Source organism: Canis lupus, chromosome 17 (genome assembly GCF_011100685.1).
Source record: "Canis lupus familiaris isolate Mischka breed German Shepherd chromosome 17, alternate assembly UU_Cfam_GSD_1.0, whole genome shotgun sequence".
Classification (NCBI taxonomy): Eukaryota; Metazoa; Chordata; class Mammalia; order Carnivora; family Canidae; genus Canis; species Canis lupus.
The window spans coordinates 204,670-232,233 of record NC_049238.1 but is presented as its reverse complement, the minus strand read 5'-3'; the positions used below and the strand labels follow the sequence as shown (position 1 = coordinate 232,233).

Sequence of the window (27,564 nt, the reverse complement as noted above, 5' to 3'; positions counted from 1 at the left end):
AAAATAAATAAAACAAAATAAAATAATAAAAATAATAAAATAAAGTAAAATAAAATAAAAAATAAATACAATAAAATAAAAAAATAAAAAATAAATAAATAAATAAAAATACATTCCTCTGCTTTTGTTCCTCGTAAACGGAGGCAGTCCTGACCGTACACACACTGAGAGCGGAGGAAGATGCTCTGCCAAAATGTGGTTGTAAAAACACACCCATGTGATACACAGCATAGCCTCAACCTCATCACAACATTCATACGACCTTCCACGCAGAGCAAAGGCACGCTCAGCAGGCTGCAGTCGGAGCCCAGCCCTGTCCTCCCCACGTGCCTTTGCGCCTTCACGCCCTTGATGCGTTCTCTCTCAGAGTCTCCTGCTAAAGTTTTGAAGCGGTTTGAAACTAAATTTACAAATTTAGTGTTTTTCTAGGGACTCGTACAAAACCATTTCTGCGTATTTGAGTAGAGGGTTTGGTTTGACTTTCTTGATGGAATATTTGACTAAAGATGAGAAATCGAAACACCTGGAAAGTGATGTCAGAGGCAAGAGTAACTTCTGATGCTTAGGCTTCCTCTGTTATTATTTTTTTTTAAGATTTTATTTATTTACTCATGAGAGACAAGGAGAGAGAGGCAGAGACACAGGCAGAGGGAGAAGCAGGCTCCATGCAGGGAGCCCGATGCGGGACTCGATCCCGGGACCCCGGGGTCACCACCTGGGCCAAAGGCAGACACTCAGCCCCTGGGCCACCCAGGCGACCCTTCCCTTGTTGCTTGAAGATGTCCTGTTGTGTAAATAAATCCACAGAAAAGGGAGGTGCCCTGTTTGAGGGGCACATATATTAATCCATCTTACGTAATGGACTTCCCTGAAATGTGAATATGGTATAAATTAAATGGTATTCTTAGCCCGCTTAGTAGTTATGTGTCACTTGAATACTTGATCAGATCATTTTATAAAGTTAAACGTCTTTTAAAGTGGCAAAATCACTTGGGTTTTCTGTGTTTACGTCTAATTTTCGTATTCATGAAACGTGAACTAAGTATATGGCTTTAAGATCCAAGTTCTGCTGCTGGCAGCACACCCGTCTTGTGAGGTTTCTCCTTAGTACTCAGTTCCTTGTGGATCTTAATTCCTTTAAAAACACTAACTTGGGCTTTTTTTTCTTTTTGTATTTGTTAAGACTTTATTTAAATTCAATTAATTGACATATAATGTATTATTGGTTTCAGGGGTAGAGTCTTATATGACACCCAGTGCTCGTCACATCACGTGCCCTCCTTGGTGCCCGTCGCCCAGGGACCCCGTCCCCCACCCCACCTCCTCCAGCCGCCCTGTGTGTTCCCTGTAATCAAGTAGCTTGTTTTTTTATGCGTTGTATTCTCAATTATTTGAAGTTTCCAAATTACTTGTCCTGCTAGCAGATGCCCGTAGGGAAAGGTCACCCTCATGCCTCCTTCAGACATCAGGTGCAGGACCTGGGAGCAGCACTGCGCTGGGTGCCCCGGTGGAGGCAGCACCCCGACGGGAGGTGGTGGCCAAGGCCTGGGTGCCCTGAGCTGCGCCCGCCCCCCGCCATGGGCGCCCCCCGCCCCGTGGGCCTGGCCGCGCAGCGCTGTGTCCTGAGTCCTCCACGCCGCCCTCTGTCCCACCTGCTCACCTGCCGCTTCCTACCTTGCAGCCCACGTGATCGCTAGAGCCAAAGGTCTTGCGCTTCTGTCCGTGGTCCGGGCCGGCTTCCTTGTGACGGCCAGAGGGGGCAGCGGCGTGGTGCTGGCGCGCAGGCCCCACGGAGGTGAGTCCCCGGTCCGGCCCCGGCATGGGCACCCGCGCCCCTGAACCCCCGACCCAGCCTCCACTCGCCCGGCTGCTCTGGGCCACCCTCGGCACAGATACCTGGTGGGCCGGCGAGCACCTCGTGGCGGGAAGGAATCCCCTCAACCCCGAGGGGTAACTTGCCCTGTGGGAGGTGATCTGGCCATCTCAGCCATCTCTGATCACTCTACTGTTCCCGGGGGAAACCACAAAAACCAGAATTTTTCTTTAAAGCCTGTACCCAGGGTGAGGGTGACAGCCCATCGGGATCAGACACGTTGGTGTTACTTTCTGGGGTGAAGTCTAATCCTTGATTTTCAGAGATGAAATCAAAATGTACTTCCCCCGATTCCAGGTTTAGCCGACATTTAGCATAATAATTTAAAACCATGCAGGTGTGTCAAAGCCAACTAAAGAGCTGTTTATGCCGATTTAACATTCTCTGTACGCTCACATAATTGAACGTATTTCTCTCTTAATACATATTTTTTAGTGTAGATCATTTCATGTTGGTCTGGAAGAGAGCACAAGACAATGACAGTAGATCCCCTGGGGGTCAGTGGGCATGGGCCCTGGTCCCCGGGGTTAGGCTCCCTTTGTCACCTGATGTGACCCCACAGTACAGTAGATCCCCTGGGGGTCTGTGGGGCATGGGCCCTGGTCCCCAAGGTCAGGCTCTGTCCCCTGATGTGACCCTAAAGTGCAGTAGATACCCCTGGGTGTCTGTGGGGCGTGGGCCCTGGTCCCCGGAGTCAGGCTCCCTGTGTCCCCTGATGTGACCCCACAGACCTAGGCCTCTGCAGAGCCGCTGCACTGCCCGTGGGCCCAGGGCCATGAGAAGGTCACCGTGCGGGTTGACCAGGCGGCTCTCTGCTCAGGTGGGGCCTGACCGCCCTGGGTCTCAGAGCCTCAGGTGGACCTGCTCCGGGGCCCAGTAGCCTCATTTCTCTCCCCCTCCCGAGCGCCAGCTGCTCCGTCTGCACAGGATAAGATAAAAGCCGCCCAAAGGAAGTAGCAAATTCCCCAGATCCCGGCCAGATGGGCTGTCCTCAGACAGGTCGGTTCCTAACATAGGAAATGAGAAGAACTTTGGGATTATATGACACTCATTTCTGTAATCGAAACCCCACTAAGCCGGGATAGATTAGTTCTGAATATATTCAAGCCATATCCTGTTACCTAGAACACAAAATTAGGTTTAGGAAGGTAATAAGCATTTTCAGAAAAGTACTTTATTTATACTGTCCCACCCTCCGCCCATCAAATTAATTTATTTCCTAATTCAAATGGAATTATTGTACTTAGTTTTCAAATGTAAGGAAATTTATCATCTTAAAATCTTAATAATCTTGAATTTATAACCCAGTTCTTGTGCTTCTACAAGGCACAAAAAGGCCAGTTTTTGCCCCCAGAGTTTTACAATAGAAACAGTTTATTATTGTGTTGCCCTTAGAAGTGATAATATTAAAATTTTTTAAAGTCATTTGCTCTCTTATATCTCCTAAAAAATTCTAACCAAAAACTAGAATTGCAGCTCAATTATTTTGTGAAACATCCAAGCATCGATAGTTGTGATTATCAAGTGCCATGTGTGTTAACAGGTACAGGCTGGCTAGTTTGGTCGTGTGCACGTTTATAGAGAAAGATGAGGGAGCATGGATTTGTGAGTCCATGAGACTCAATATCTAATATCTTTCAAATATTTTTCTTTTAGATTTTTTTTAAATTTATTTATTCATGAGAGACACACACACACAGAGAGGCAGAGACCAAGGCAGAGGGAGAAGTAGGCTCCATGCAGGGAGCCCGACGTGGGACTCGATCCCAGGTCTCCAGGATCACGCCCTGGGCTGAAGGCGACGCTAAACCACTGGGCCACCGGGGCTGCTCCCTTTCAAATATTTTTAACTTAAACATTATATATGCTCATTAAAGAATATTTAAAAACAGAGGGGGAAATACAAAAGTCTTAGTATTTCTAAAAGAACACTATTCTTTCACATTGTAGCATTTTTCCTTCCCATATTTGGGTACCAAAGGGGTTTTAATGTTTTTTTTTTTTTTCATTTAAATTCAATGAGCCTACATATAGTACATCCTTAGTTTCAGATGTAGGGTTCAATAAGTCATCAGTTGTGTATCACACCCAGTGCTCACCCACCACACGCCCATCACCCAGTGCCCCCAGTCCCACCCACCCCCGGCGCCCCCAGGGTGTTTCCCAGAGCTAAGAGTCTCTTGGGTTCGCCTTCCCCTCTGATGACTTCCAATCAGTTTTCCCTCCCTTCCCCTTATAATCCCTTTGACCATGTCTTATATTCCATGTATGAGTGAAACCATATGATTGTCCTTCTCCAACTGACTTCCCTCAGCATCATAGCCTCCAGGTCCCTCCATGTCGAAGCACATAGTGGATATTTGTCGTTTCTAATGGTTGAGGAATATCCCACTGTGTCCATAGACCAGAGCTTCTCTATCCATCATCTATCGATGGACACCGAGGCTCCTTCCACAGTTGGGCTATTGTGGACATTGCTGCTGTGAACATCAGGGTGCAGGTGTCCCGGCGTTTCCCTGCATCTGTATCTTTGGGGTAAATCCCCAGCAGTGCAATTGCTGGGTCGTAGGGCAGGTCTATTTTTAACTCTTTGAGGAACCTCCATGCAGTTTTCCAGAGTGGCTGCACCTGTTCACATTCCCACCAACAGTGCAAGAGGGTTCCCTTTTGTCCGCATCCTCTCCAGCATTTGTGGTTTCCTGCCTTGTAATTGTCCCCATCCTCACTGGGGTGAGGTGGGATCTCATGGTGGTTTTGGTGTGTATTTAAGGGGTTTTAATATTAGAGTGACGCTTGTTTCTTTGTTTTTATTAGAATGGTCTGCGCCCTCCGCCATTGGGATAGCTGGGTTTGGTGGAGGATTTGAGATAGGAATTGAGGTAAGTGTGTAAACATACAATTGCCATTTTCTCCAAAAGCAGCTGAAACTTACTGCAGAGAACCTGAGAGACTACTTGCTGTTCTTATTTCACCACCAACAAAATATCGTTTTTGCATGTATTTCGTTTTCTAGATGGATCCCCACCTACAATTTTCATTTTTTTTTTTTAAGATTTTACTTATTTATTCATGAGAGACACAGAGAGAGAGGCAGAGACCCAGGCAGAGGGAGAAGCAGGCTCCCTGCGGGGACCCCGAAGCAGGACTTGATCCCAGGACCCTGGGGTCACAATCTGAGCCAAAGGCAGACGTTCAACCGCTGACCCCCTGGGCGGCCCTCCGCCTAAAACTGTCTAAGTTTGCCAGTGTCCTCTCCTTGACGGTGGACGTTGCTCGTCCCCCTTTGCTCCATCTCCACCTCTAGCACGTCTGAGGAGCAGGCGTCTCAACAGATGGACCCTGCGGCCCCGCAGCTCCGGATTGCCAGCCGCTCCCCAGCTGGAGCTCAGAGCCAGGCCTACCTGACTAGCCCAGCGTGTCCTCGGGTGGCAACACCTAGTCATGTTACAGCCCAGAGAATTATTGAATTCGTTATCTTTGAACTCTTATCTTCAAATAATTCAAATTCTTTAAGCAAAGACTGACTTTGCATTGTTTGGTTTTGTAACTTTGCTCCTAACGACCTTGGCCCCTCTGCTCCGGGGTCAACGTTACTCCCCCAGCTTTTCCCACAGGCTAGTTGGGTTTCCCTCATTCCTTCGTGTAACATTGAAGTTTAAATGCACAACCGGCATCTTATTTGTAGTTACATCTTATTGCAAACTTTTTTTTTTTTTAAGATGTTATTTATTTATTTGACACAGAGATAGAGAGACCCAGAGAGAAGAGGCAGGCGGAGCAGAGGCAGGAGCAGGGAGAAGTGGGGAGCCCGACATGAGGACGGGACGGGGGCAGGGGTCCACCCCAGGACCCCGGGGTCAGGGCCCGAGCCAAAGGCAGGCGCTCCACCGACAGAGCCGCCCAGGCGCCCCTTATTGCAAACATCTTAAGAAGCCGCATCGAATTTTGAGATGTCTTCTACCGTTTATTTACTCTATTGCTCCAGTTTTCTTTCAGAGAATCTGTTTTGCTTTTCCCCTAAGCTGTGGGAGCAAATGTAGAGCCACTGGCCTGTCCTGCTCCTCAGATTCTCTGTGGGCTTTGACCTGGTTCTCTGTAGTGATATCACCAAAGAACAGGATTATCTTACTCTTATTTCAGAGAGAATTGAATTGAGAGGAGACAGAAAATTAAAGCATTACTTTTTTCTTTAATTGACTCTTACTTAACATTTTGTCTTCCTTAACTGTCCTAAGATGTACCAAGGAGAAGGGGACACTCGGCGAGGCATCCCCACGGTCATGGCTGGAGATCTGCACCTTCTGCCTATGTCTCTACCAAGCATTATGCAGAGCGATCTTATACACATTACCTAAAACTGTATATAAAGCCAGCTCACACAATCATTGGCAAAATTACTTGTCATAAAATGCTAAGTAATTCTGTATCATTTGACACCACAGAAATTGTCCATATATAAAATGGAGGGATGCCCGGGGGGCTCAGCAGTTGAGCGTCTGCCTTCGGCCCAGGCTGTGACCCCGGGGTCCCGGGATCGAGTCCTATGTCGGGCTCCCTGCAGGGAGCCTGCTTCTCCCTCTGCCTGTGTCTCTGCCTCTCTCTCTGCATCTCTCATGAATAAATAAATAAAATCTTTAAAAAAATGCCAAAATAAAATCATTTACGAATGATTTCTATTAATGTCTTAAACCAGCTTACGTGAAGGTCTGTGCCCGTGTCCACACGCATGCAGAGTACACGACTTGCGAGCGGGGTCCCCTCCCGCCCCCCGCGAGGCACAGAAGCAAGCTGCAATTGCAAGCTGCTTGGCTGTGTGTCCAAGCTCACAGAACCTGCAGGAGGCAGACGTGGGATTCACACCCAGAGAGTTCGATTTTTAGCCCAGATTCTTAGCATCGATCTGCACACCTTTCCTCTTCTGGGTCTGCGGGTCTCCATCCTCAACAGGGCCGAAAGGGGCCGGGCCTGCAGCTGTCGCGTGGGGAAGGGCGGCAGGTGGGGAAGCCGGCAGAGGAACCCGGGTCACCAGCTCTCAGTCGCAGCTGCCCCAAAACTTGGGCCCGTCCCTCCGTCCCCGAGGGCCGTCCGTGCTTCTGGGCTCTTGAACACACCCGTCCATGCGGGTGCGTCTTGAGCATCCTCACCGCGTCCCCACTTTGCTTTCACGTAGAGAATTAACTCAGTAGAAGGCATTAACTGATGGTTAGCTAGCTTCCTTCCAATATTTTGCACTTCAGCCCGAAAGAAAAAGGACAGCATGCACTTTAGTCATGGTAGGAGCTCGGCCCTACCGGGGATCACTGTGGAGATGCCACTGAAGACCCCGGGTCCTGCGCCCTGGCTCGCGGCAGGCAGGTCTCAGGCTGGGCTCTCTCTCTCACCGAGTGTGGATGAAGGGAGTACTTTTACTCTTTCTGACCTACGTACACTGGACCTGCTCTAGCTGTCCCTGGGACGGTCCCCCAAAGCTTGCCAGGCCCCCGTCACTACCATGTCAAGAAGACTGGGGGTTTGCACGGAGCCCCACAGGGTTTGCACGGGGCCCCACAGGGTTTGGGGTATGCATGGAGCCCCACAGGGTATGCACAGAGCCCCACGGGGTTTACACGGACCCCCACGGGGTATGCATGGAGCCCCACGGGGTATGCACGGAGCCCCACAGGGTATGCAGGGGGCCCCACAGGGTATTCACGGGGCCCCACGGGGTATGCACAGGGCCCCACGGGGTTTGCACGGAGCCCCACGGGGTATGCATGGTCCTTGGTGAGTGCTCGGCCGGGTCTGCTGTGCTGCCCTGTGGAAATCACCGTTACTTGCATCCTCAGCTCAAAATACAAATGATTCTTCCTTCATCTTCTCTCACTGTCTACACTGAAACTCTTGCTACGTCGTATCGTATATATTTGAGTTTTAATCAGCATGTACTTTAAAGGATATTTACATGTAATTAATTGTAAATAAATGGTTCTCTTCATTTTCAGGTATCAGATTTGGTAATAATTCTGAATTACGACAGAGCAGTTGAAGCTTTCGCAAAAGGCGGTAACCTGACGCTTGGAGGGAACTTTACTGTGGCAGTTGGGCCCCTGGGAAGGTGAGCACCGTGCAGTACTTTCCGAACAGCTGTTGGATAGTAATGGTTTAAAAAGTGTACACAGCTTTGCATGGGGAGGAAGCTTGAGTTGCAATGAAACCGATTAAGGATTTATATAAGCTGAGGGCCTGAGGTTGTTTAGAAATCAGAAAGCTGGTGTGATAAAGTGAGAAAATCTGAAACTAGAACACACAAAAAGAAACTAAACATTTCAGAAATGCAGGTCATCGTATCTACTGGAATCGAACATAAAATTGACCTTTACGCTCTGAAGGAGCCAAGTCAAATTTAATTAACTGATAAAGAAAGGGCAGCATTGACTGAGAAAGAAAAAAGATCTTCTTCAAACTAAATTGTGAAAAACCGAAATAGAATAGAAGGGTTTCACTGGAGCGATGGTTGCCGTACGTAGCGTGCCTTTTACCTCTCTGTTAAGGAACGACTATTTTCGGGTCGTTTGAGCCACGTAGACGTGCGGAAAACCCAGAGCATATAGTCATATAAAAAGGTTTCTAAATTCCATGACAATACTCAGTGTGTAGTACAGAGCAAGCCCCCTCTTCGAATGAGAAGCTTGGGGCTGCGCAGATACCGCCTTTGGTGTCCATCCCCTGGTGGTCCTGTGATGCAAGACCGTGTGTTTTGCAGGAATTTAGAAGGAAATGTGGCCCTAAGGAGTCCTGCTGCCGTCTTCACATACTGCAAGTCCAGGGGACTGTTTGCTGGCATATCTTTAGAAGGCAGCTGCTTGATTGAAAGGAAAGAAACTAATCGAAAGTAAGTGCAAGCCAAATAGTATTAATTGATTTCAGGAACGTATGATGAGGAAAATAATACTTCATAGACCCATATAGTTGTTCCCAGTTTGCAGAGTAAACTTATATATTCTTTTTATTTATTTTTTGGAAGATTTTATTTATTTATTCATAGAGAGAGAGAGAGAGGCAGAGACACAGGCAGAGGGAGAAGCAGGCTCCCTGCGGGGAGCGCGAAGCAGGACTCAATCCCGGGACCTCAGGGTCATGCCCTGGGCTGAAGGTGGCGCTAAACCACTGAGCCACCCAGGCTGCCCCTATATTCTTTTTAAACACAGCATTTGACTCTAACTATATATTTCTTAAAGATTCAATTAAAGTAATATGTACTTAGAGAAAATCCAGAAAACACAAAAAATTACAAGAAAAAAACCGTTCATTTAAGATGAACACGATTCACATTTTGCTTTATTGCCTTATGGTGTTTTCCTAAACGTAATTCCCCTTGTTTTGCCACGTGTGATTGTAATTGTACTGGATCCCATTGTAAACCCTTTTTTTCCACTTGGCATTATAGGAATCTTCAGTGTAGGGGCCTCTGGGGGGCTCAGGGGTTGAGCGTCTGCCTCTGGCTCGGGGCGTGACCCCGGGGTCCCGGGATCGAACCTGCATCGGGCTCCCGGCATGGAGCCTGCTTCTCCCTCGGCCCGTGTCTCTGCCTCTTTCTGTGTGTCTCTCGTGAATAAATAAAATATTTAGAAAAAAAATAGTAAAAAAATAAAAAGAAAAAGAATCTTCAGTGTAAGTTAATGGCTATAATATTCCATTAGTTGGCCGTGTCATGTGAAGTGTACTTTTCAAACATCTGTAAAACCCTTGCAGATCAGACTGTTCCTATTGTGAGAGGCGGCCTGTCACTGCACTCAGCCTTTGTCTTTCGTCCCTAAAACAAAACGGAGGCAGATCTCCATTCTCCCTCAGGCATGCTGTGATGGGGAAGGGGGGAGGAGAACTTCTAGGTCAGCCACAGAAGGAGAGCGCGGGAGGCCTGGGCGGGGTGCGAGCAGGTTTGCGGCTCTGGGCTCCTAAAGCCAGGAGAGAGGCTTTTACTTCTGCTTTTATTAGTATGAGAAACTTAAATGAAGAATTCTTTTAAAAACTTCTGATTCTGGGCCTTTGGGAGACTTTCTCACGGCCGTTCCCCTGAATCCTGGATAAACTGAAACAAATATACTTCCTAACGCACTGCAGGGCTTCGAGGTATGTAAGGCCAATCTTTATATGTAATTCAGTATTACGGTAATTCAGTAATACATATAATATGTAATTATATGTATTTGTAAAATAAACATTTCAAAGAAACTACAAAGCCATATTTGTTATTAGATATTACAAAGCACCATTTTTAAAAAATAAAAACCTGTACAAATATATGTACTTCTCGGTATATTTGCATATATGTGCTTATGTATGTGTGTGTGTGCGTTTGCTTTTTATATTATCGGAGGAAGGATCTGCATATCAAACTATTTTTTGGTGATTGACTCTAGAGATGTGCCCGGGAGTGAATTTAGGGTTTAACCCAGGTTAGGGCTTGTAGTTAATGTTTGAAAAAATAGTAAATATGAGGTACCAGATGCGTGTAAATGCCTACATACAGGTGTGTGTCCTACTTTTAACTCTAGAAAAGATTCATGTCTATGAATGCTCCGAATCTGATATTTCTTACTAGATTTTATTGTCAAGATATCCGGGCTTACGACATTTTATTCGGAGAAGTACCGCGGCCCGCTCAAGCCGAAGATCTTTATGAAATTCTCGATTCCTTTACCGAGAAGTATGAAAACGAGGGACAACGAATCAACGCAAGGAGAGCGGCCAGGGAGCAGAGGAAGGCGGCTGTAAGTACGGCTCTCCACGTTCCCTCGGGCACAGGCCACTGCTTTCTGTGCCATATCCTGCCTCGGAATCGGGCTCCTGACAACCGGCCAGGGCCCCTCACGGTTCCATTTACCTGCAGGTCTTGTGAACGCGTCCTGTAACCGGGACGCGTCATGTGTACCGACCTCGGGGAGGAACACGGCCTGTTGCCCACGGCTCAGGTCCCTAAGGGGCCTGGGAGCACCGGGCGCCGTGCGCCGGGCCCGTGACCACCTTCGGAGTTGGGGGACCCCTGGTACAACACGGAACCCTGCACACTGAGCTGGGCGGTGGCCGCCCCTGCAGGTGCCTCGGTTCGCACCCAGTGCAGCGCGCGCAGGGCAGGTGCTTGTCGGGGTGTTTTGTTAGCAGGTGCATAGGACCAAATGCTTCAGGTACGCCCGTCGGAAGAACAAAGCCTTATGTGCTCCGCGGCAAAGAAGTATGTTAAAATTATGTGCATTTTTGTGTCCCTTTCAGGCTAAAGAGTTACCCCCGAAACCACTGTCGAGACCACAGCCGTCACCTGCGCAAGTCCCGCCGAACTCTGGCTCCCAAGGTAAATGCTTTTGTTGCAATTCAAATACAATTATAATTAAGCAATTATTAAATATTGCTATTAAGAAATCAAGCTACGTTGTTAAGCTTTAGTGTCAAATAGAAGCACTGACGGGTGTGGGAGAGAAAAATAAACGCTCAGCCCCTTCCAAATCCTCACTGCTGTAGTTTGGAAAAGCTTCTGTTCTCATTCAGGAGACGCTTTCTCCAATTAGAGATATTTTATCTTTAAAGTCTTTTGGTTTCTTCTATTTGTCATTTCTCCCAAAGGCTGTTATCCTGTGGATTTGAAACGGGGAACAAAATAAGCCTCTCTCTTGTGTACCACAGACTTATATTCTGGATGTTACTATTTACTATATATTCTTGGGCGCTCAGGATTTCATAAGGTGGTTTTATTTATTTTTTAAAAGATTGTATTTATTCATGAGAGACAGAGAGACGCAGAGACACAGGCCAAGGGAGACGCGGGCTCCCTCCCTGGGGGACTCGATCCTGAGACCCCGGGGTCACGCCAAACGCAGGGAGGGAGAGAGAGCACGAGCAGGTGGGGAGGGACTGACCTCTGCCCTGCACGTGTCACGTGCCCGTGGGCCGTGGCTGCCACGCACGGGTCCTCCCTCGTCCCACTGGGTGGACTGAGCCGCGTTACTCGTGCTCCCCGATACCCACTTACCTGTGACAAGGTCTCACCTACAAGCGGGCCTCACACACGGACGACAGCACGTCATAGAGTGAACGGCCCCGACGGCCCCGCAGCACATGCAGAGTGAACCTGGTCACTCTGTCTCCTGAGATCTCTTCCTGTGCTTCCTCACCTTCTTGTCATGATGTGACAGGAGACACCTGCTTGGGGAGCTGGAGGGAGGTGAGGGCCGCGGCGGGCGCGCGGGGCATCAGGCTGACAGGGGTGACAGGACCGGCAGCTTGGGCCACGGTGGCCACAGGAATGGGCCGAGAGCGAGCTGCGGGGAGTGGCTGTGGCCTGTGCCCCGCCACCTGCTGTCTGCTGCCACCTGCTCTCACCTGCCACCTGCTGTCACCCACCACCTGCTGCCACCCACCACCTGCTGTCTGCTGCCACCTGCTCTTACCTGCCACCTGCTCTCACCCACCACCTGCTGCCACCCACCACCTGCTGTCACCTACCACCTGCTGCCACCCGCCACCTGCTGTCTGCTGCCACCTGCTCTCACCCGCCACCTATTGTCACCCGCAACCAGCTCTTACCTGCCACCTGCCATCTGCTGCCACCTGCCACCCACCACCTGCTGTCACCCACCACCTGCTGCCACCCGCCACCTGCTGTCACCCACCACCTGCTGCCACCCGCCACCTGCTGTCTGCTGCCACCTGCTCTCACCTGCCACCTGCTCTCACCCGCCACCTGTTGTCACTCACCACCTGCTGTCATCCACCACCTGCTGCCACCTGCCACCTGCTGCCACCTGCCACCTGCTGCCACTCGCCACCTGCTGTCACCCTGACACCTGCTGCCACCTGCCACCTGCTATCACCCTGCCACCTGCTATGACCCTGCCACCCACCACGTGCTATCACCCGCCACCTGCTGCCACCGCCACCTGCTGCCACCTGCCACCTGCTGCCACCAGCCACCTGCTGTCACGCGCTTACCTGCCTCTGATTTGGGATATTTCTTACAACAACGTTGCACGCATACATCTGCTAATTCGGCATTTCTGTGGTGATCTGTCCATTTTCTGTTTTCCACTTGCGGGGGCTCAGAGTGTCTGTGCCTTTTTTGTTGCGTGTATTCCCACGTACCTTATAATTTCGGTCTGTGCAGGTGAACGGAAGGTTCCTCCCATCTCTATCGCAGACTGCTTATCTTTACATTGCGAAAGTCCTGCTCGGCATTTCTTTTGTCCTAGATCTGACCACGACCCCAAATCTCTTATTTCTAGTCAGTTTTTTTTTAAAAAGCATTCTTTCAGCATAGTGATACCGTCCTCCCCATCCTGCCACGTTGCTCTCTCCGTCCCCGCCCCCTCAGCTTCTGGCAGCAGCCGTCTGGCGGGTGGGCCTCTGTCCTGGGGCCCTGCCGAGCTCCTGCTCCGCCGCCCCGTGGGCCCCCGGCCCCCCCGCCTTCCCTCATGTCTAGGCAGGAGACCCCGATGGTCCCGAGTCCGGCCGTGAACGTGAGAACAGGCCCAGCCTGATCCAGACGGCAGCTGCTAGTGAGCCCCCCGGGCCCCCAGCAGAGGCCGCCGGCTTCAGAGTTCCCGGATTTCGGTTTCTTTGCCCAACAGAACTGAAGGGGGACAACGGAACTGTCACGTCCTAACAGTCGTCGTTAATATTGTCATTGTATATGGCTTACTTTAAAAATCACGCAGCTAGGGGATCCCTGGGTGGCTCAGTGGTTTGGCGCCTGCCTTTGGCCCAGGGCGTGATCCTGGAGTCCCGGGATCGAGTCCCGTGTCGGGCTCCCTGCATGGAGCCTGCTTCTGCCTGTGTCTCTGCCTCTCTCTCTCTCTCTCTCTCTCATGAATAAATAAATAAAATCTTAAAAAAAAATCACACAGCTAACTATCACCAAAACAAAAAGTTATAAAAGTAATATTTTATTATTTTTGTTTTAATTATAGTTAAGTCGTTTTTTTGACCTTCATCTTGGAAGGAATATAAAATAATCCTGTTCCGTTGCTGTGAAACATATCCATTTAACCCTCTCTAGCTTTTATAAGAACCAGCTTTTCTACCACCTATATCTTTAAAAAAGAATACTAAAAAAAAATAAAAATAAAAATAAAAAAATAAAAAATAAAAAATAATACTAAGATACAATTGGGTATCGAAACTTTGTCATTCTAGAAATAAGAAATAGTCATCTTGTGTATATGAACTGAAAGACTTACCCGTCTATGAAGATGCCTTTCAAATAAAAATTTACTTTCATGTTTAGTAAATAAAAAAAATTCATAGTATATTTAAGATTTTGGTGAGCTGTGTACCAATAATGATTACTATAATCAATCTATAAGAAATTATTTAATAGAGCCTTGTGCTTACTTCAAATAACATAAAAATAAATTCATGTACAAATTTTTGTTGTAGAAACTGTTACATAAAAATATATTTATACCTTAGTATAAAATCTTTGGGACAAATGGAATGGAAATATGACTTGAAGATTAAAATGAACACTACAGAGGCTCCTGGGTGGCTCCGTGGTTGAGCATCTGCCTTCACCCCAGGGCGTGACCCCAGAGTCCTGGGATCGAGTCCCACATCGGGCTCCCTGCATGGAGCCTGCTTCTCCCTCTGCCTGTGTCTCTGCCTCTCTCTGTGTGTCTCTCATGAATAAATAAATAAAATTTCCTAAAAAAAAATAATGATTCATTTTTATACTATGACATTTAGATTCCGTTACCCCAAAGAGAGAGATAATTATTTAAATAATTGAAATTGAAATATGCTGCAAAGTAGGCCCTTTACAACTTTTAGCATTATATTGAACAATTTGAGGTGTTAAATCGAAAATATACAAGTGAATACATGCTGTTTAAAAATTATCATAGGGGTTAAGCAAAGATGTTTGAAAATCACTGTCTTGGGGGCTACAAATTTTGTAAAAATTCAAGCATTTTATGATCACTTCCAGAAAAATATGTATGTGTGTTATCCGAGAACGTATAATTCCAAGGCTGCGACTTGTGGTTTCTGATCCATCAATATCAGATATTTGCCCGCTGCTTTGTGCTCGGTGTTCTCTCTGGGTTTATTCAGGCATTCCTCTTGATTTGAAGTGTGATAAAATACTGATATTTCTGTCAATCTTAGGGATTCAAAAAATCTTCACAAGGGCAAGATTCGGCATTCTTGGCTATTTTATATACTATATACGCTAATAAGTCTTCTAAATGCCCCCCTTCATTTTTTTTTCTATTTTGCAGGTGACAGAAACAAATACAAGCTCTACCCTGAACTTTCCAGCTATCAGGAGAGAGTTGGTAGGTAAAACGTCTATATGTTAAAAATGATTCACATCTATCTTACAGTCACGAACTTTCTGATTAGAATGGCAGGTTGTCAAACCCTCTGGGAAGGTGTCCAGACCCGCTTTGATTTGTAGGAGATGCACATTGTTTTGAGAAGTAGCTTCATTTAAAAAAAATGCTATGCTTTGCTCTCTTACTTGCTTTTAATCTGAGATAAGGAGAGTGATGGGGAGCTCAAGAGGCACAGCTCCTGCTGAGGAGCCCCCAGCCTGGGACAGGGAGCCGCTGACCCCCGGGGCCTCGTCTGAGGACCCAACCATGCGATCTTTTAAGATCTTGTCACAATAGAATGACTTGTTCTGCTCGTTGTGGATTACAACGTCGTCATCATCATTTTTTTTCTGGATTTTAGTCCCATGAATATTTTTTTAAGGAATCTTTTATTTTTCATGTTCAGATATTTTGCCATTAATTGGGAACTGCTTCATATTCACATATTAGGGTTTGTTGTGATGAAAATAGTCCCCCGACCTATCTTACTTCAATATTCCTTAGAAAATGTTCCTTGGAAGAATTAAGCAATTATTGAGAAATGTAAACAGGACACAAAATGAGGGTGAAGGTTAACCCGCTGTAAATAGCCCATTTATGTTTTCACATCATCTTTTGTCGCCGGGGTCACAGAACCTGCAGCGGAATTACCCGTTTCACGGAAACACAATGTCAAGGTTTAACAAAGTATCTGCTTCTTCTTAAAACTTATAAAGTGCTTCAAAAATGTCTCTCAAGCCGAGGTCCTTAAGCAGAAGTCAACGTTTCCTGGTTGCCGAGGGTGCTGGCTTCCTCCGCTCGCAGCGGGGCTTCCCCGTTGGGCCCCTCTCCTGGCCGTGCTCCCCGGCAGGTGCACGGGATCTGTGCCCGCCCGGGTGCGGCCTGCGGGGCGGGGGGCCCTGTGGCCCCTGGGGCAGTGAGAAGACTCGGGTGTCTGGGGACGAACCTGCCCCTATAGACGTGATTTACAGCCAGAATCGGACACTGTCAAAATTTGACCCTTAGATGCACGTCCCACAGAGGCAGGGCAGGTGAAGGCGTGTGTGCGGCCCGTGATGTCACGCGGCGGGCTTCTAAGGACTCGGCTGGAATGAGGCAATGGCTCCGGCAGCCTGCCGTTAATGGGGACTTTAAATTTCAGGGGAACGGAGCAGAGTCCCGTGGGGGGACCCTGGGGGCCGGGACACTGGGGCTGTGGTGAGGCGGCCGCAGGGACTGTGACCGTGTCCCTCGGGTCCTCCGCAGCGCGCCTGTGGCCTGCAGCCCCGTGAGCATGACGACACCCCCGAGAGGCATGGGGACAGTGCGAAGCCACGGGAAGCCACCCCCGGGTGGGCTCGGGAATGGGCTGGGACCTGCACTCAGTACTGCGGCCACCAGCCTGCAACCCGCGATGGCGTTACCTGCCCGCGGCCGGCCCGTCAGTTTTGTTTTAACGTTTGAGGGTAGGATGAGCTAAGTAGCACAAAGTGTGGGTACTACAATACTTATTTATTTTAGTCCTTTCTCCAAATATAAGGCATTCGGAAGAAAAAACTGAAAAGGAAAATTTAAAGCCTATTTTTAAAATAAAACTGACTTTGCGCTATCAGACTTTTAAAAAGCAGCTGTGAAACGGGGTGAGGTCTCCCCAGGGCCTCTCTGTCGCCCCGGCTGCGACAGGCCTGAGCCCCAGCTCACACGCACCTCGCGGGGACGGCTGGGCCCCGTGGGCTTGCTCTCGGCTTGTCCCACACCCGTGACTGGCTGCACTTCTGCACGGGCTACTGGCAAAGCAGCGTTTCCCCAGACTGTGTGTGCTTTGGTTCGGCCACCTTTGGAAGCTCCAGCTCCGTGGAACTTGGGCCTCTCAGCAAGACAGCCTTGCAAGTGCACAGCCTGGTTAACTGGACGTTTCTGTAACAGCCTGTGCCCTCCTATGTCCGTCCCCACCACCGCCTCCTATCCACCCTGTAGTTCTCAGCGGCAGCCTGGGCACATCCACTGCAGGGGCCAGCCTGTGCTGCGTGGACGCTCGGACTCCGTGCCCCGGTGTCGGGGGCACCCGCCCCAGCTGCCAGACATCACCTCTCAGGGCCGCTTGTCTGCTGGCCTCACCTAGAGGCCTCGTGTGCCTCCCTCAACAGCGGCCCCCACCCTCCTGCAGGGCCCCTGGTGGTGACAGGCCACCCTGGCCCGGGGGGGCGGGGGTCAGAGTTAAGTCAGCCGTGCAGCTCACGCCTGCATTAAACGTGTAAGGAAACCGAAGGCGTGGTCTCGTGCTTCCGTTTGCCTTGAACCCGACCTGGCGAAGGCAGAGACCCTTCCCTGAACCGCGTCTGCCGCACGGGGCGCGGGGCGGTGACATCCTGGGGACCCCTCCTCGCCGACAGGAGCCCCCGGGCGGCCGCCAGTCGCTGTAGCTCCTTCTCATCGGGGTCCTGATCTGGGGGAGACCGAGCACGTGCATTTAAATTCCGGGACCGTGACGAGGAGGACGGCTATTGGCTTCAAAGAGCCTCGTGGGTTTAAACCCAAGAACTCGCGGGCATACCCGGCCAAGGAAGGAGGCGTCTTGATGGCAGGCATTGGAGTCCCGGCAGCAATCTCTGCGCCCCAGGGTGCCCCCTTTCTGGAAGGACAGACTGCCTTCCCGGGGAGAAAAAGGGCTCACTTTGTCTTTTCTAATAAGTTATTTTGTGGGCATTAAACTTTTCCTTATGGGAACCATCCCTAATACTCATAGTGAAGAAGAACCTCAAGCCATCTTGATGGAAGCAAACACTGACCGTAGGCAGCATAGAGCGGCTGTGCCCCAAGCACCTCCTGGCCCCGGCCTCTTGTTCTCCCGACCCGGCGCCCGCGTGGCCCTCTCCCCACCGTCTCCCCTCCTGCGAGGACCCCCGCCCCGCCCCGCCTCTGCTCGGTTGGAACACCGAATGCCAGCCTCCTCCCCGGCAGCACCCCGATGGCCCCGCTGCTCCGCACCCCTGATGCCTAGAACTGCGACTCCTGGGGTGCCGGGCAGCCCCCAGCGGCGAGCACTGGGCCTGCCTGGGAGCCCCTCCGTCTCTCATTCAGTTCGTGGTATCCTGCCTCTAGCTGTTCATCGCCGGCTGTATCCCCGACGGCAAGAACCGGCTCCGCCGGCAGTGATGGCCCAGGCCCCCAGCTCTCGCTGCCTGCGGAGTCTGGGGACCCCGGCAACGCAGGGACCCAGCTGCTTCTCCCGAAACGCTGCCTGACACGCAAAGTGTCCAGGCCTCCCGTGCAGCCGGTGGCAGCAACGTGGGGCTCATGTGTTCGCTGCAGGCCATGGGCCCGGGTCAGGCAGGCCTCTGCCGTTCAGACCTCTGCTCCCCACGCGCGCCCCAGCCGCGGGAGGACAGGCGAGTGCATGCCTGACCCAGTGGCCACGGCTGCTGTTGCTGCGCTGAGCGCCGCCACCTGTCACCACTGTCGCCATCCTCTGTGCAGCCAAGGCACACAGATGCCATGCAGAGACGGCCGTGACTCCAGGCCATCCCCGTGTTCACCTTCTTTGTTTGCTTCTTCTTATTTTCCGGTGCGTCCAGGGCCGAGGTGAGAGGAGCAGCCACTCGAGGGCTCTCGTGAATTAAGTCTGGTTCATGGAGGTTGAGCTTCGTAAGTGGAGGTGATCAATGCAATTATTGATGTGAAAATGACGTTCAGGATGACTTCTTCTGTGACATCACCTTACATTCCTCTGAGCTGATGACACGGAGGCCTGAGGACTTGCTCTGCGTCCCCCCCACGCCGCGACCTCACAGCCACTCCCCATCCACGGTGACGACCACCCGAGTGCTCATGTGTGTCGGCGGTCGCCCCCCGGCTCGAGGGGCTCCTCCACTCGATACCCAACTGTGCTCTTCTGCAATATACGTTTAACCTTCTTTCTTACAATCAATAGACTGAAAGTAAATAGAGCATAAAATATATAAAAATATGCAGAACATGTCTGCATGATAGAAAAAAAAATAGCTGTGCCGGTAATACCTGTGGTGCAATTGCATCAGCTGTTTTGGGGGCTGTTGCTGTAGATTCAAAGAGCCAAAAAAAAAAAAAAAAAAAAAAAAAAGCCACACGGCACCTGAAGCGCCGCGGCAGCATCTTGTGTGAGCTGCAATCAGCGTCGCGGTCCCACGTGTAGACTCCTGACTTTTTATGTCTTACTGACAGGCCAGGTTTCAGATAAGTAACTGTTTTTTGTTTTGTTTTGTTTTGTTTTTAGAATCAGGTTATTTATATTTTCAGTGTATCCGCAGTAAGATGCGCTTAAAAAGCATCTCGCTGCCTGATACATGCACAAAATATGTGGAACAGAAACACAGAACTCCACGTGGCTGAGAACACGGGAGTGCGTGTCCTTATATTTCTTATATTACACAGTTTATAATACTGTGCTTTACTCATAGTAACTCCTGAATTCTCAAGGGATTTTTTTTCCCAGTACAACACAGAACATTCTATGCATCGTGTTGAAGCACTTGTTACGCAGACGCAGATGTGGTGCTTGTGCTGACTTGAGTTTGATCTCTATTTTGAAAGAAAATCTAAAGCAAGTGCAGAAATGAAAACAGCCACGACGCCCGTGGGAAACCTGTCTGCTGATGAGCCAGCAAAGTGCATCTGAGCTGGACCCTCAAAGCTACAGAGCATAGCTTCTGGGGGGGTTTTGTGTGTGTGTGTGTGTGTGTGTGTGTGTGTGTGTGTGTGTGTTTACATTTTATGTCATTTTATTTTCCGTCGTGACAGGTGCACTAATTCCCGTCCCGCCGCCCGCCCCCCAGTGACTGTCAGTGGGCTCTCTGGAGTTCGGAGTCTCGGTCTGTTTCTTGGTTTGTCTCTCTCCCTCCCTCTCTCTCTTTTTTTTTTCTTTTTTCTTCCTTTGGACATTCATTTTGTTTCTTAAATTCCACATATGAGTGAGATCATACGGTATTTGTTTTCTTCTGACCGACTGATTTTACCGAGCATGGCACTCTAGCCCTATCCTGGAGCGTGGTTTTTCAATTAAGTCTTTTATGATATCATCATGAATATAAATGCGTGTTTCTCTAACAGCTACTATTTGTGGAGCCATAATGACCCTTCTATTAAGTGAGGGAAGATGTGAATACGGCTGACCTCCGAATGGCGTGGGGCGGGGGGCGTAGGGCCACCAAACCCCGTGCAGCTGAAAATCCACATATGACTTTTGACTCCCCCAAAACTTAAGTGCCAATGGCCTGCCATAGACCAGAAGCCTTAGCAAAACCATAAACAGTAAATTAACACCTATTTTATGTTACATGTACTATGTGCTGTATTCTTACAATACACTATGCCAGATAAAAGCAAGGGTTATTAAGAAAATAAAGAGAAGATACATTTACAGTATCATAGTGTTCATAAAAAAAATCCATATATAAGTGCACCTCACACTTGTGTTGTCAAGGGTTTACTTGTAGTGTTATCATCTGGATTATTCCATTTTTTTCTTACCTACACACCTTTCCCAGGTTTTCCCATTAAAAATGCAAATAATTTAATTTTTTTTTTTGTTTATAGGCAATTTGAGTCAGCCCATAGAAGTGACGGCACTATATTCTTTTGAAGGACAACAGCCGGGGGATTTGAATTTTCAAGCTGGAGACAGAATCATAGTCCTATCAAAAACGGATTCACACTTTGATTGGTGGGAAGGGAAGCTGCGAGGTCAAACTGGCATTTTTCCAGCCAACTACGTTACCATGGATTAAAGTTCCTATTATTTTCTTCTTTGAGAATCATAAAACACTAATTTCACCACTGACGGGGTTTACTATCCAGTTAAGCAATGTTTAACAGGTTTTAAAATGCTGCTCTTTGCCCTATAAACTTTTATCCAATCTGTAAAAGATTTTTTTCCTCTCTGTGGATGGTTACTTTACACGTCTTTAAATGCTCTGTACTAATTTTATCACATGTGCCATGTAATAGTCAACATTCTCCAATTCCTATGGTCACAGTCCTTTCGGCTCATTTTCGGGCATCGCTAAACGGGTGACTGGCTGTGGATGCGGTAACCGCGTGTTTTACTTTGAGAGCCTGAGGGCGGGGGCGTGGGTACGTGGATTCGTGCATCTCTTACTAGAGGAGAAGAAATCAGCTTAACGAAGGTATTAAGTAATCCCTCTAGTTGTAGGTAAACCGGAGCAGGGATCCTTAAAAATGATCTTTATTTCTGCAAACGTCAACGTGCACGTAGAGCAATAGCAGAGACTCGGTGAGGAACTCGGCCCCTCGGCGTTAAACAAGACCCCGCGAACTTTTCTTCTGCGTGAGGTTGTGTGCTCATTTCTAGTAAGAGAGTCAGCTTACGGCGGCCTGGCCTCCTGTCCCTAAATAAATGCTTTTTAAATGGTGAGCTATAGTCTTGATTTTCCCCCGAGTTTCTAGCGTCTGGAGGCCCCCTGGTCGGCCTGAAGCTAAGACCTCCCCTGCGACTGGCTGTCTAACTCGGTTTCTTTGTGGCTGTGGTCATGCACACTTGACAGATGCAACTAAGATCTTTGGGCCACGACGTGATGGTTTAATATCCACACGCACCGCGAAGCGGCTCCCACCAGCTTGGGTCTCGCATCCTGAGGACACAGAGCACTTAGCGGATCTCAGGCACACGGTGCACCAGTTGGGGCCGTCCCCGTGCCACGCCCGGAATCCCTGCACCTTGTCCCTCGCACGCCTGGCGGGCTGCGGTCTTGGACCCCGACTCCGCCCCCCCGGTAACCACGCTAGTCTGGCGGAGTCTGGCTGGTTCGCATCCCCACAGACGTGAGAGCCGACAGTATTTGTCTTTTACTGACGTATGTCACTCGGATCGTGCCCTCCGGATCTGTTCCGCGACTTCGCACTCCCCGGACGTCCTCGTCTCAGCAGGTGCCTTCTGGCCTCGGGCTGTGTTTCGCTTCTCCCGTGGGCACCCCGGCCAGAGCGCGGACAATGCCCGTCTGCTGGAACATCGCTGATCATCCTGCAGGGTTTCCCTTCCACACAACAAGTTGCTTTTCTCCTGCTAGTTTTAAGGTTCTGTCCTTGTCTTTCATTCCCGGCAATTTGATCGTAAAGTCTTGAGGAGGGACAGGCAGGGGCTGGTAGGCGAGGTAGGTGGGGGCCACGAATCCCCCAACGCTGAGATGTCAGCGTGACTCCCGCGGACACCCGATGGCCAGCAGGGTACCCACAGCCCTCAGGAGTCACGGGGTCCCGCTGGCTGCCCCTCAGGGCCTTTCGGGGGCTTCCGTCGAGAACCGACTGGGAAACTTGCGGCCTTGAGATTCTGGCTCTGTCTCAGTTTGAGCGAGTGAGGACTGGTGACAATGTCTTGAGTGGCTTCCTTCTTTCTGGGGTCTGGTTATCCTTTGTCACGAAAGGACACCTCCCCGCCCGCACCCACAGCCAGGGCAGGGTGGTCCGGTTTGCTCCCCCAGCTCTGGTTTACTTACACCGGGCATCTTCGGGATGTTTGGAAGCCCGACCACGTGGCCCCCATCTTCTCTCCTTACCCAGCCCCGCCCGTCCCTCACCCATCTGCAGGTCTGTGTCCCCCGGGAGAGGGGCATTTGCATCCCGCGCTTCCCTCTCTCTCCTGGGATCCACTGGGATCCATCCACTGACCCCTGGGTGGGGCCCGTCACTCCCCACCTGTCTCCTCCTGGACTGGGAGGGACCCCACTGCCCCCCGCCCCCGACGTGCTGACTCTTCCTCCCGCGTCTGTGCTCTCTACTGAACCGGTCACGGAGCTCCTCAGTTCCGCGAGCGCATTCTTGGATGAGGAGAGCAAAGGCAAAAGAGACGTGGATAAAATTAAATTTCCTTACAGCTTGCAGCCCATTGACGTGCAGGGGGTGGTGGTCCTCAAAGAACCCCCAAGGGCCTTCCTGCTAATGCTTCGCTGGAGGCAGAAAGCACCCTAACCTTGACAAGAGCCCCAACTCCAGCATCTCCGAGTCCTCTTCAACATATGAAAATCCTTTTAGAAACTTCCTTTGTCTCTAGCCACCAACTTAAAAATGTGTAATCAGGGGCCCTGGGGGCTCAGCGGTTAAGCATCTGCCTTCTGCCCAGGGTGTGACTCCGGGGTCCCGGGATCAAGTCCCGCGTCGGGCTCCCCGCATGGAGCCTGCTTCTCCCTCTGCCTGTGTCTCTGCCTCTCTCTCTGTGTGTGTCTCTCATGAATAAATAAATAAAATCTTGAAAAAAAATGTGTAACCAGTGGCCCCTCACGATCCCAGTGATGGGTCCTGTCCCCGTGTGATACTAAAAACACCTCTCTGCCCTGAAAATGTCTCAAGAATGCTTTGTTGACCATTCAGTCCTGGGCCCCACATTGCATCATCTTGGGGCCCCAACACGGAGCCTGAGTCCTCTCTTCCAGACCCCAGGTCTCGGTGCAAACCTCTCTTCCTCTGTTTTCATTTCGGGGGCCCTTGGGGAGTGCGGCCTTCTGGGGACACTTTCCTGCCGGTGGCTCAGGCTGCAGTCCGCGGCGGCCCCCCTGCAGGAGGAGCAGAAGCCTGCCCTGGGCTGGCACCTAGTTATTATTAAACCCCAGAAACCTGATGCCCCCCTTTACTCTTTTTCTTACACAAAGTTGTCTGTGGTGGGCCTGAAGCAACCCCGAGCAGGCCGGCTGCCAATCGAAGACTCGGCGGGAGGTTCCCTCCTGGGTCCGACGGCCCCTCCCCCTCCCTGGTGTAGCCACTCTGGCCACAGACCCACCCGGAGCCGCTGACACCGGTGCCCAATGGGAAGTCCCAGGGAGGCGGGTGGGCCGAGGGACCACCTGCGATGGAAGTCGCTGAGCCCGTGACGGGTTTCTATCTGCACGGTTTTCCGTCAATGTCCTCTGCTAATTAAGTCACAAAATTGGGTGATTTCCCTCTGTAACACTTTTCTAGGGTTTTCCATGGGTTAAAAATGGCAAGTTCTTCCCGGCACGGTATTTTGATCCCCTCCCGGTACCGTTTGTAGCCTGGGGTGAGAAGGGAAGCAGGGTCTGCCCCACGTCACATCCTGCGGGGCCTGGGAGGGCGGGGATCACAGCCACCACCCCCGCCCCGAATGCCTCCAGCTGCTGGGACACCAGGACCCCCTGACATACCCCGCGGGGGTCACCACCTGGGAATCCGGGCCTGGGGACAGGTAGCGTGGATGTGCACGGGCACAGACCTTCTGGGTTTCTTCTCGGTTCCCTAGGACTCTCCCTGGGATGAGATTTAACCCACTGGGAGCAATTCAGAAGGCAAGGCTTAAGGGGCGCCCGCCCTTCTGTAACACTGCACGGCTGGCACCCCTTAGGAAACGAGGAAAAATGGCCCATTAATGAGACATTAAACTTCAATCCAATCTATCAGATGTATTTGACAGGAAACCGGGCAAATGGACTGGGATGTGCTGTGTGCAGGCACTCACGGCCCTAAATCAGGCCCTAAATCAGGACCCCAACCGGAGGGCCCCTTGCAGAATGTGTCTGGCTGCTAAGCAGGCTACGAAACCCCTCCGGATGGAGTGTTTGATTGTCTAAACAGGCCTCGTCCTCCTAATAAACCCAGGGGGCTGGAGGAAACACGGTCGTCCCTATAAAGGGGATGCTGACTGCCTCTGCTCCTCCTATGACAGACCCCAGACCCAGGGAACTCTCGTTGCTTGTGGGGGCTTCTCCCTCATTCGTTTCTTGGGTTAATGGCATGCCAACTGGAGCCCACTCTCGGGTGAGCGTACCTGGGGACGGGACCCTGAGGAGTATTCCCACAAAACTGAAGGAGTTTCGGGGAAGTTCCCCGTCTCCCCGGGCCTGACGTGGATGCTCTATATGCACCCGTCGGTGTAAAAGCCATGTGTCTGCTCATCTGAGCTGACGAGCTGTGGAACCCGGAGCCCCCTTCTCGGCCCTTCGGGCTTTTCCCCACCTCCCGCCTCGCTGGCAGCGCCTCCCTCCTCGCCGTCCCCTCCTCCTGTCCCCGCACCGTGGGCGCGGCCTGCATGACTGGACCCCATAGGAGCCTCCACCTGCAGCCCCCAGCCTCCTGCTCCTCCGAGGAGGAAAAAAATCTCTAGAGATTTTCCCACTGGTGCCCCAGGTAAAAATTGACAAAGGGGAACAAATTGACCTTTAAGGGGACCCAGGTGGCACATATCTGGTATTTAACCTAATGGTTGAATTTGTTGGTTTAATTAAGACGGATGTGTCTGTCCTCAGCATTAAATACAAGACTTTTATTCTACCAAGATTACTAAAGGTTGAATAGGTCCCTGGGCTCTGTTGTCAGCGAAACGACGACTTGAAATGGTGGTTAATTTTGTCCGCCTCAAGGTTTTCACGGGTAATTTGTAAGAAAGCTTTCAAAGTCTTTAGTAGCCTGGAACTTTAAAGTCCTGCTTGCATGTTACGTTGGGTCTCACTGGCCACCTAAGTCTTTTCCAAACGAGATAAAAATACTAAAGCCATAATCACTACACACAGGTTTGTACTTCTGACTTCTTACTTCAGAGAAGCCGAGGATATTCGAGTCTTGGAAAACAAGCTTTGTGTCTTACTGAAAAGTCATACTATGGAAAACGCATGTTCCTAAAAATTATGAAATATATTCATAAATTTGCTAAGAATGTTGGTGTAACAGACAGTTCACAATTGGTTACTCTCTAGTGCTCACTGGACACTATGATTCCTAAGAGTTAAAATTCCGCTAAATGCAGAAACCCAGTCAGAGAGGACTGATCTTCCGTAGCACTGCAAGGCCTCCCGACAAGGACTTGAGACGTTTAAAGGCTGATGGAAGGGAGCGGAAGGTGCGTGAGGAGGATCTAAGCAACGGGGGTACGTGGTGTGGGGGTAAAGGAAAGTGAGTTTGTCCTCAGATGAGACTGGGCCTCTGGAGAGCAAGAGCTGACATCAAAATCCGAATGAAAATGTTGTAGGTTTACAAAGGAGGATCTCTGGGGAGGGATTTCCTATGTGGTCAGAAGTAAGGTTGAAATGAGTGGATTTTAAAAGTTCACTGGTGTAAGATTAAAATTCTGCTTTTCTCTCTGTTAAAACAAAGTTTTCTCGAATGGGTGGCCTGCTCTTGGTAAGAAAATGTAAGCAAAGGTGTTTTTTTTTTTTCCTTTTGTCTGTCCAGAAAACCAAAACTTAGTTTTGTCTTTATCAGGCCTTTGATGAGTTAAAGTTAAAACTTCCCAATATTAAACAAAACAAAAACAAAACTTCTCAATATTAAGGAAGCTAGTTTTTTTTTGTTTTTTTTATTTATCATTTTTTTAATAATAAATTTATTTCTTATTGGTGTTCAATTTGCCAACATACAGGATGTGCTCATCCCGTCAAGTGCCCCCCTCAGTGCCACCCATTCACCCCCTCCTCCCCTTCCACCACCCCTAGTTCGTTTCCCAGAGTTAGGAGTCTTGGTGTTCTGTCTCCCTTTCTGATATTTCTGATATTTCCTCTCCCTTCCCCTCTATTCCCTTTCACTATTATTTATATTCCCCAAATGAATGAGACCATATAATGTTTGTCCTTCTCCGATTGACTTATTTCACTCAGCATAATACCCTCCAGGTCCCTCCACGTCAAAGCAAATGGTGGGTATTTGTCATTTCTAATGGCTGAGGAATATTCCGTTGTATACATAGACCACAGCTTCTTCTTCTTTTTTTTTTTAGACCACAGCTTCTTTATCCATCATCTTTCGATGGACACCGAGGCTCCTTCCACAGTGTGGCTATTGTGGACATTGCTGCTATAAACATCGGGGTGCAGGTGTCCCAGCGTCTCACTGCATCTGTATCTTTGGGGTAAATCCCCAGCAGGGCAATTGCTGGGTCGTAGGGCTAGGTACTCTATAACCCTATGTATTTGCCTTTGGAATCTCTTATTGCCACTTTCGTTAAATAAATAATCAAGTTTTAAGTTTTGTAATGATCTGTAATCCTATTTAGGCTTGTATTTTATAAATATCTGAGGTTTTTAAACAAACTTCTCTGGGAATTGAAATGTAAATGAAGTCTTTTTTGACTGATTAGGCCTTTTGTTTGGCATGTTAAAGTTACTACTGTTAAATAATGATAGATGAGCACTGGGTGTTATTCTGTATGTTGGCAAATTGAACACCGATAAAAAATAAATTTATTATTAACAAAAAAATAAATAAAAATAAAAAAAATAAAAAATAAAAATAACGCTAGACCTTCGGCTATGTTGTTTGGGTAAATGCTATAACTGGTCCAGAGATGACATGCAATTCCTAAAGTTCTCGTAGCTTTTGGTATAAGGCCATCGCTCGATATTCTGATCATTATGTGGCACAGAAATAACGGAATTTCCTTGT

At 49.5% G+C, this 27,564-nt stretch overlaps 1 protein-coding gene across 3 annotated transcripts in view; it reads left to right on the top strand.

The window, feature by feature from the left end:
• SH3YL1 (SH3 and SYLF domain containing 1) overlaps positions 1 to 21,601 on the top strand; it is a 37,090-nt gene extending 15,489 nt beyond the window's left edge. The window contains exons 3-11 of one of the 3 annotated variants that reach the window (XM_038560650.1): positions 1,682 to 1,795; positions 4,688 to 4,752; positions 7,855 to 7,967; positions 8,616 to 8,744; positions 10,455 to 10,623; positions 11,123 to 11,201; positions 15,118 to 15,174; positions 19,969 to 20,039; positions 20,764 to 20,901. In XM_038560650.1, the coding sequence (XP_038416578.1) occupies positions 1,682 to 1,795; positions 4,688 to 4,752; positions 7,855 to 7,967; positions 8,616 to 8,744; positions 10,455 to 10,623; positions 11,123 to 11,201; positions 15,118 to 15,174; positions 19,969 to 20,006 (764 nt within the window). In that variant the 3' untranslated portion in view covers positions 20,007 to 20,039; positions 20,764 to 20,901. Of the gene's footprint in view, positions 1 to 1,681; positions 1,796 to 4,687; positions 4,753 to 7,854; positions 7,968 to 8,615; positions 8,745 to 10,454; positions 10,624 to 11,122; positions 11,202 to 15,117; positions 15,175 to 19,968; positions 20,040 to 20,763 lie in introns of all 3 variants that reach the window. The other 2 variants (XM_038560648.1, XM_038560649.1) reach the window with 2 other exon arrangements.
• The last annotated feature ends 5,963 nt before the right edge of the window (positions 21,602 to 27,564 follow it).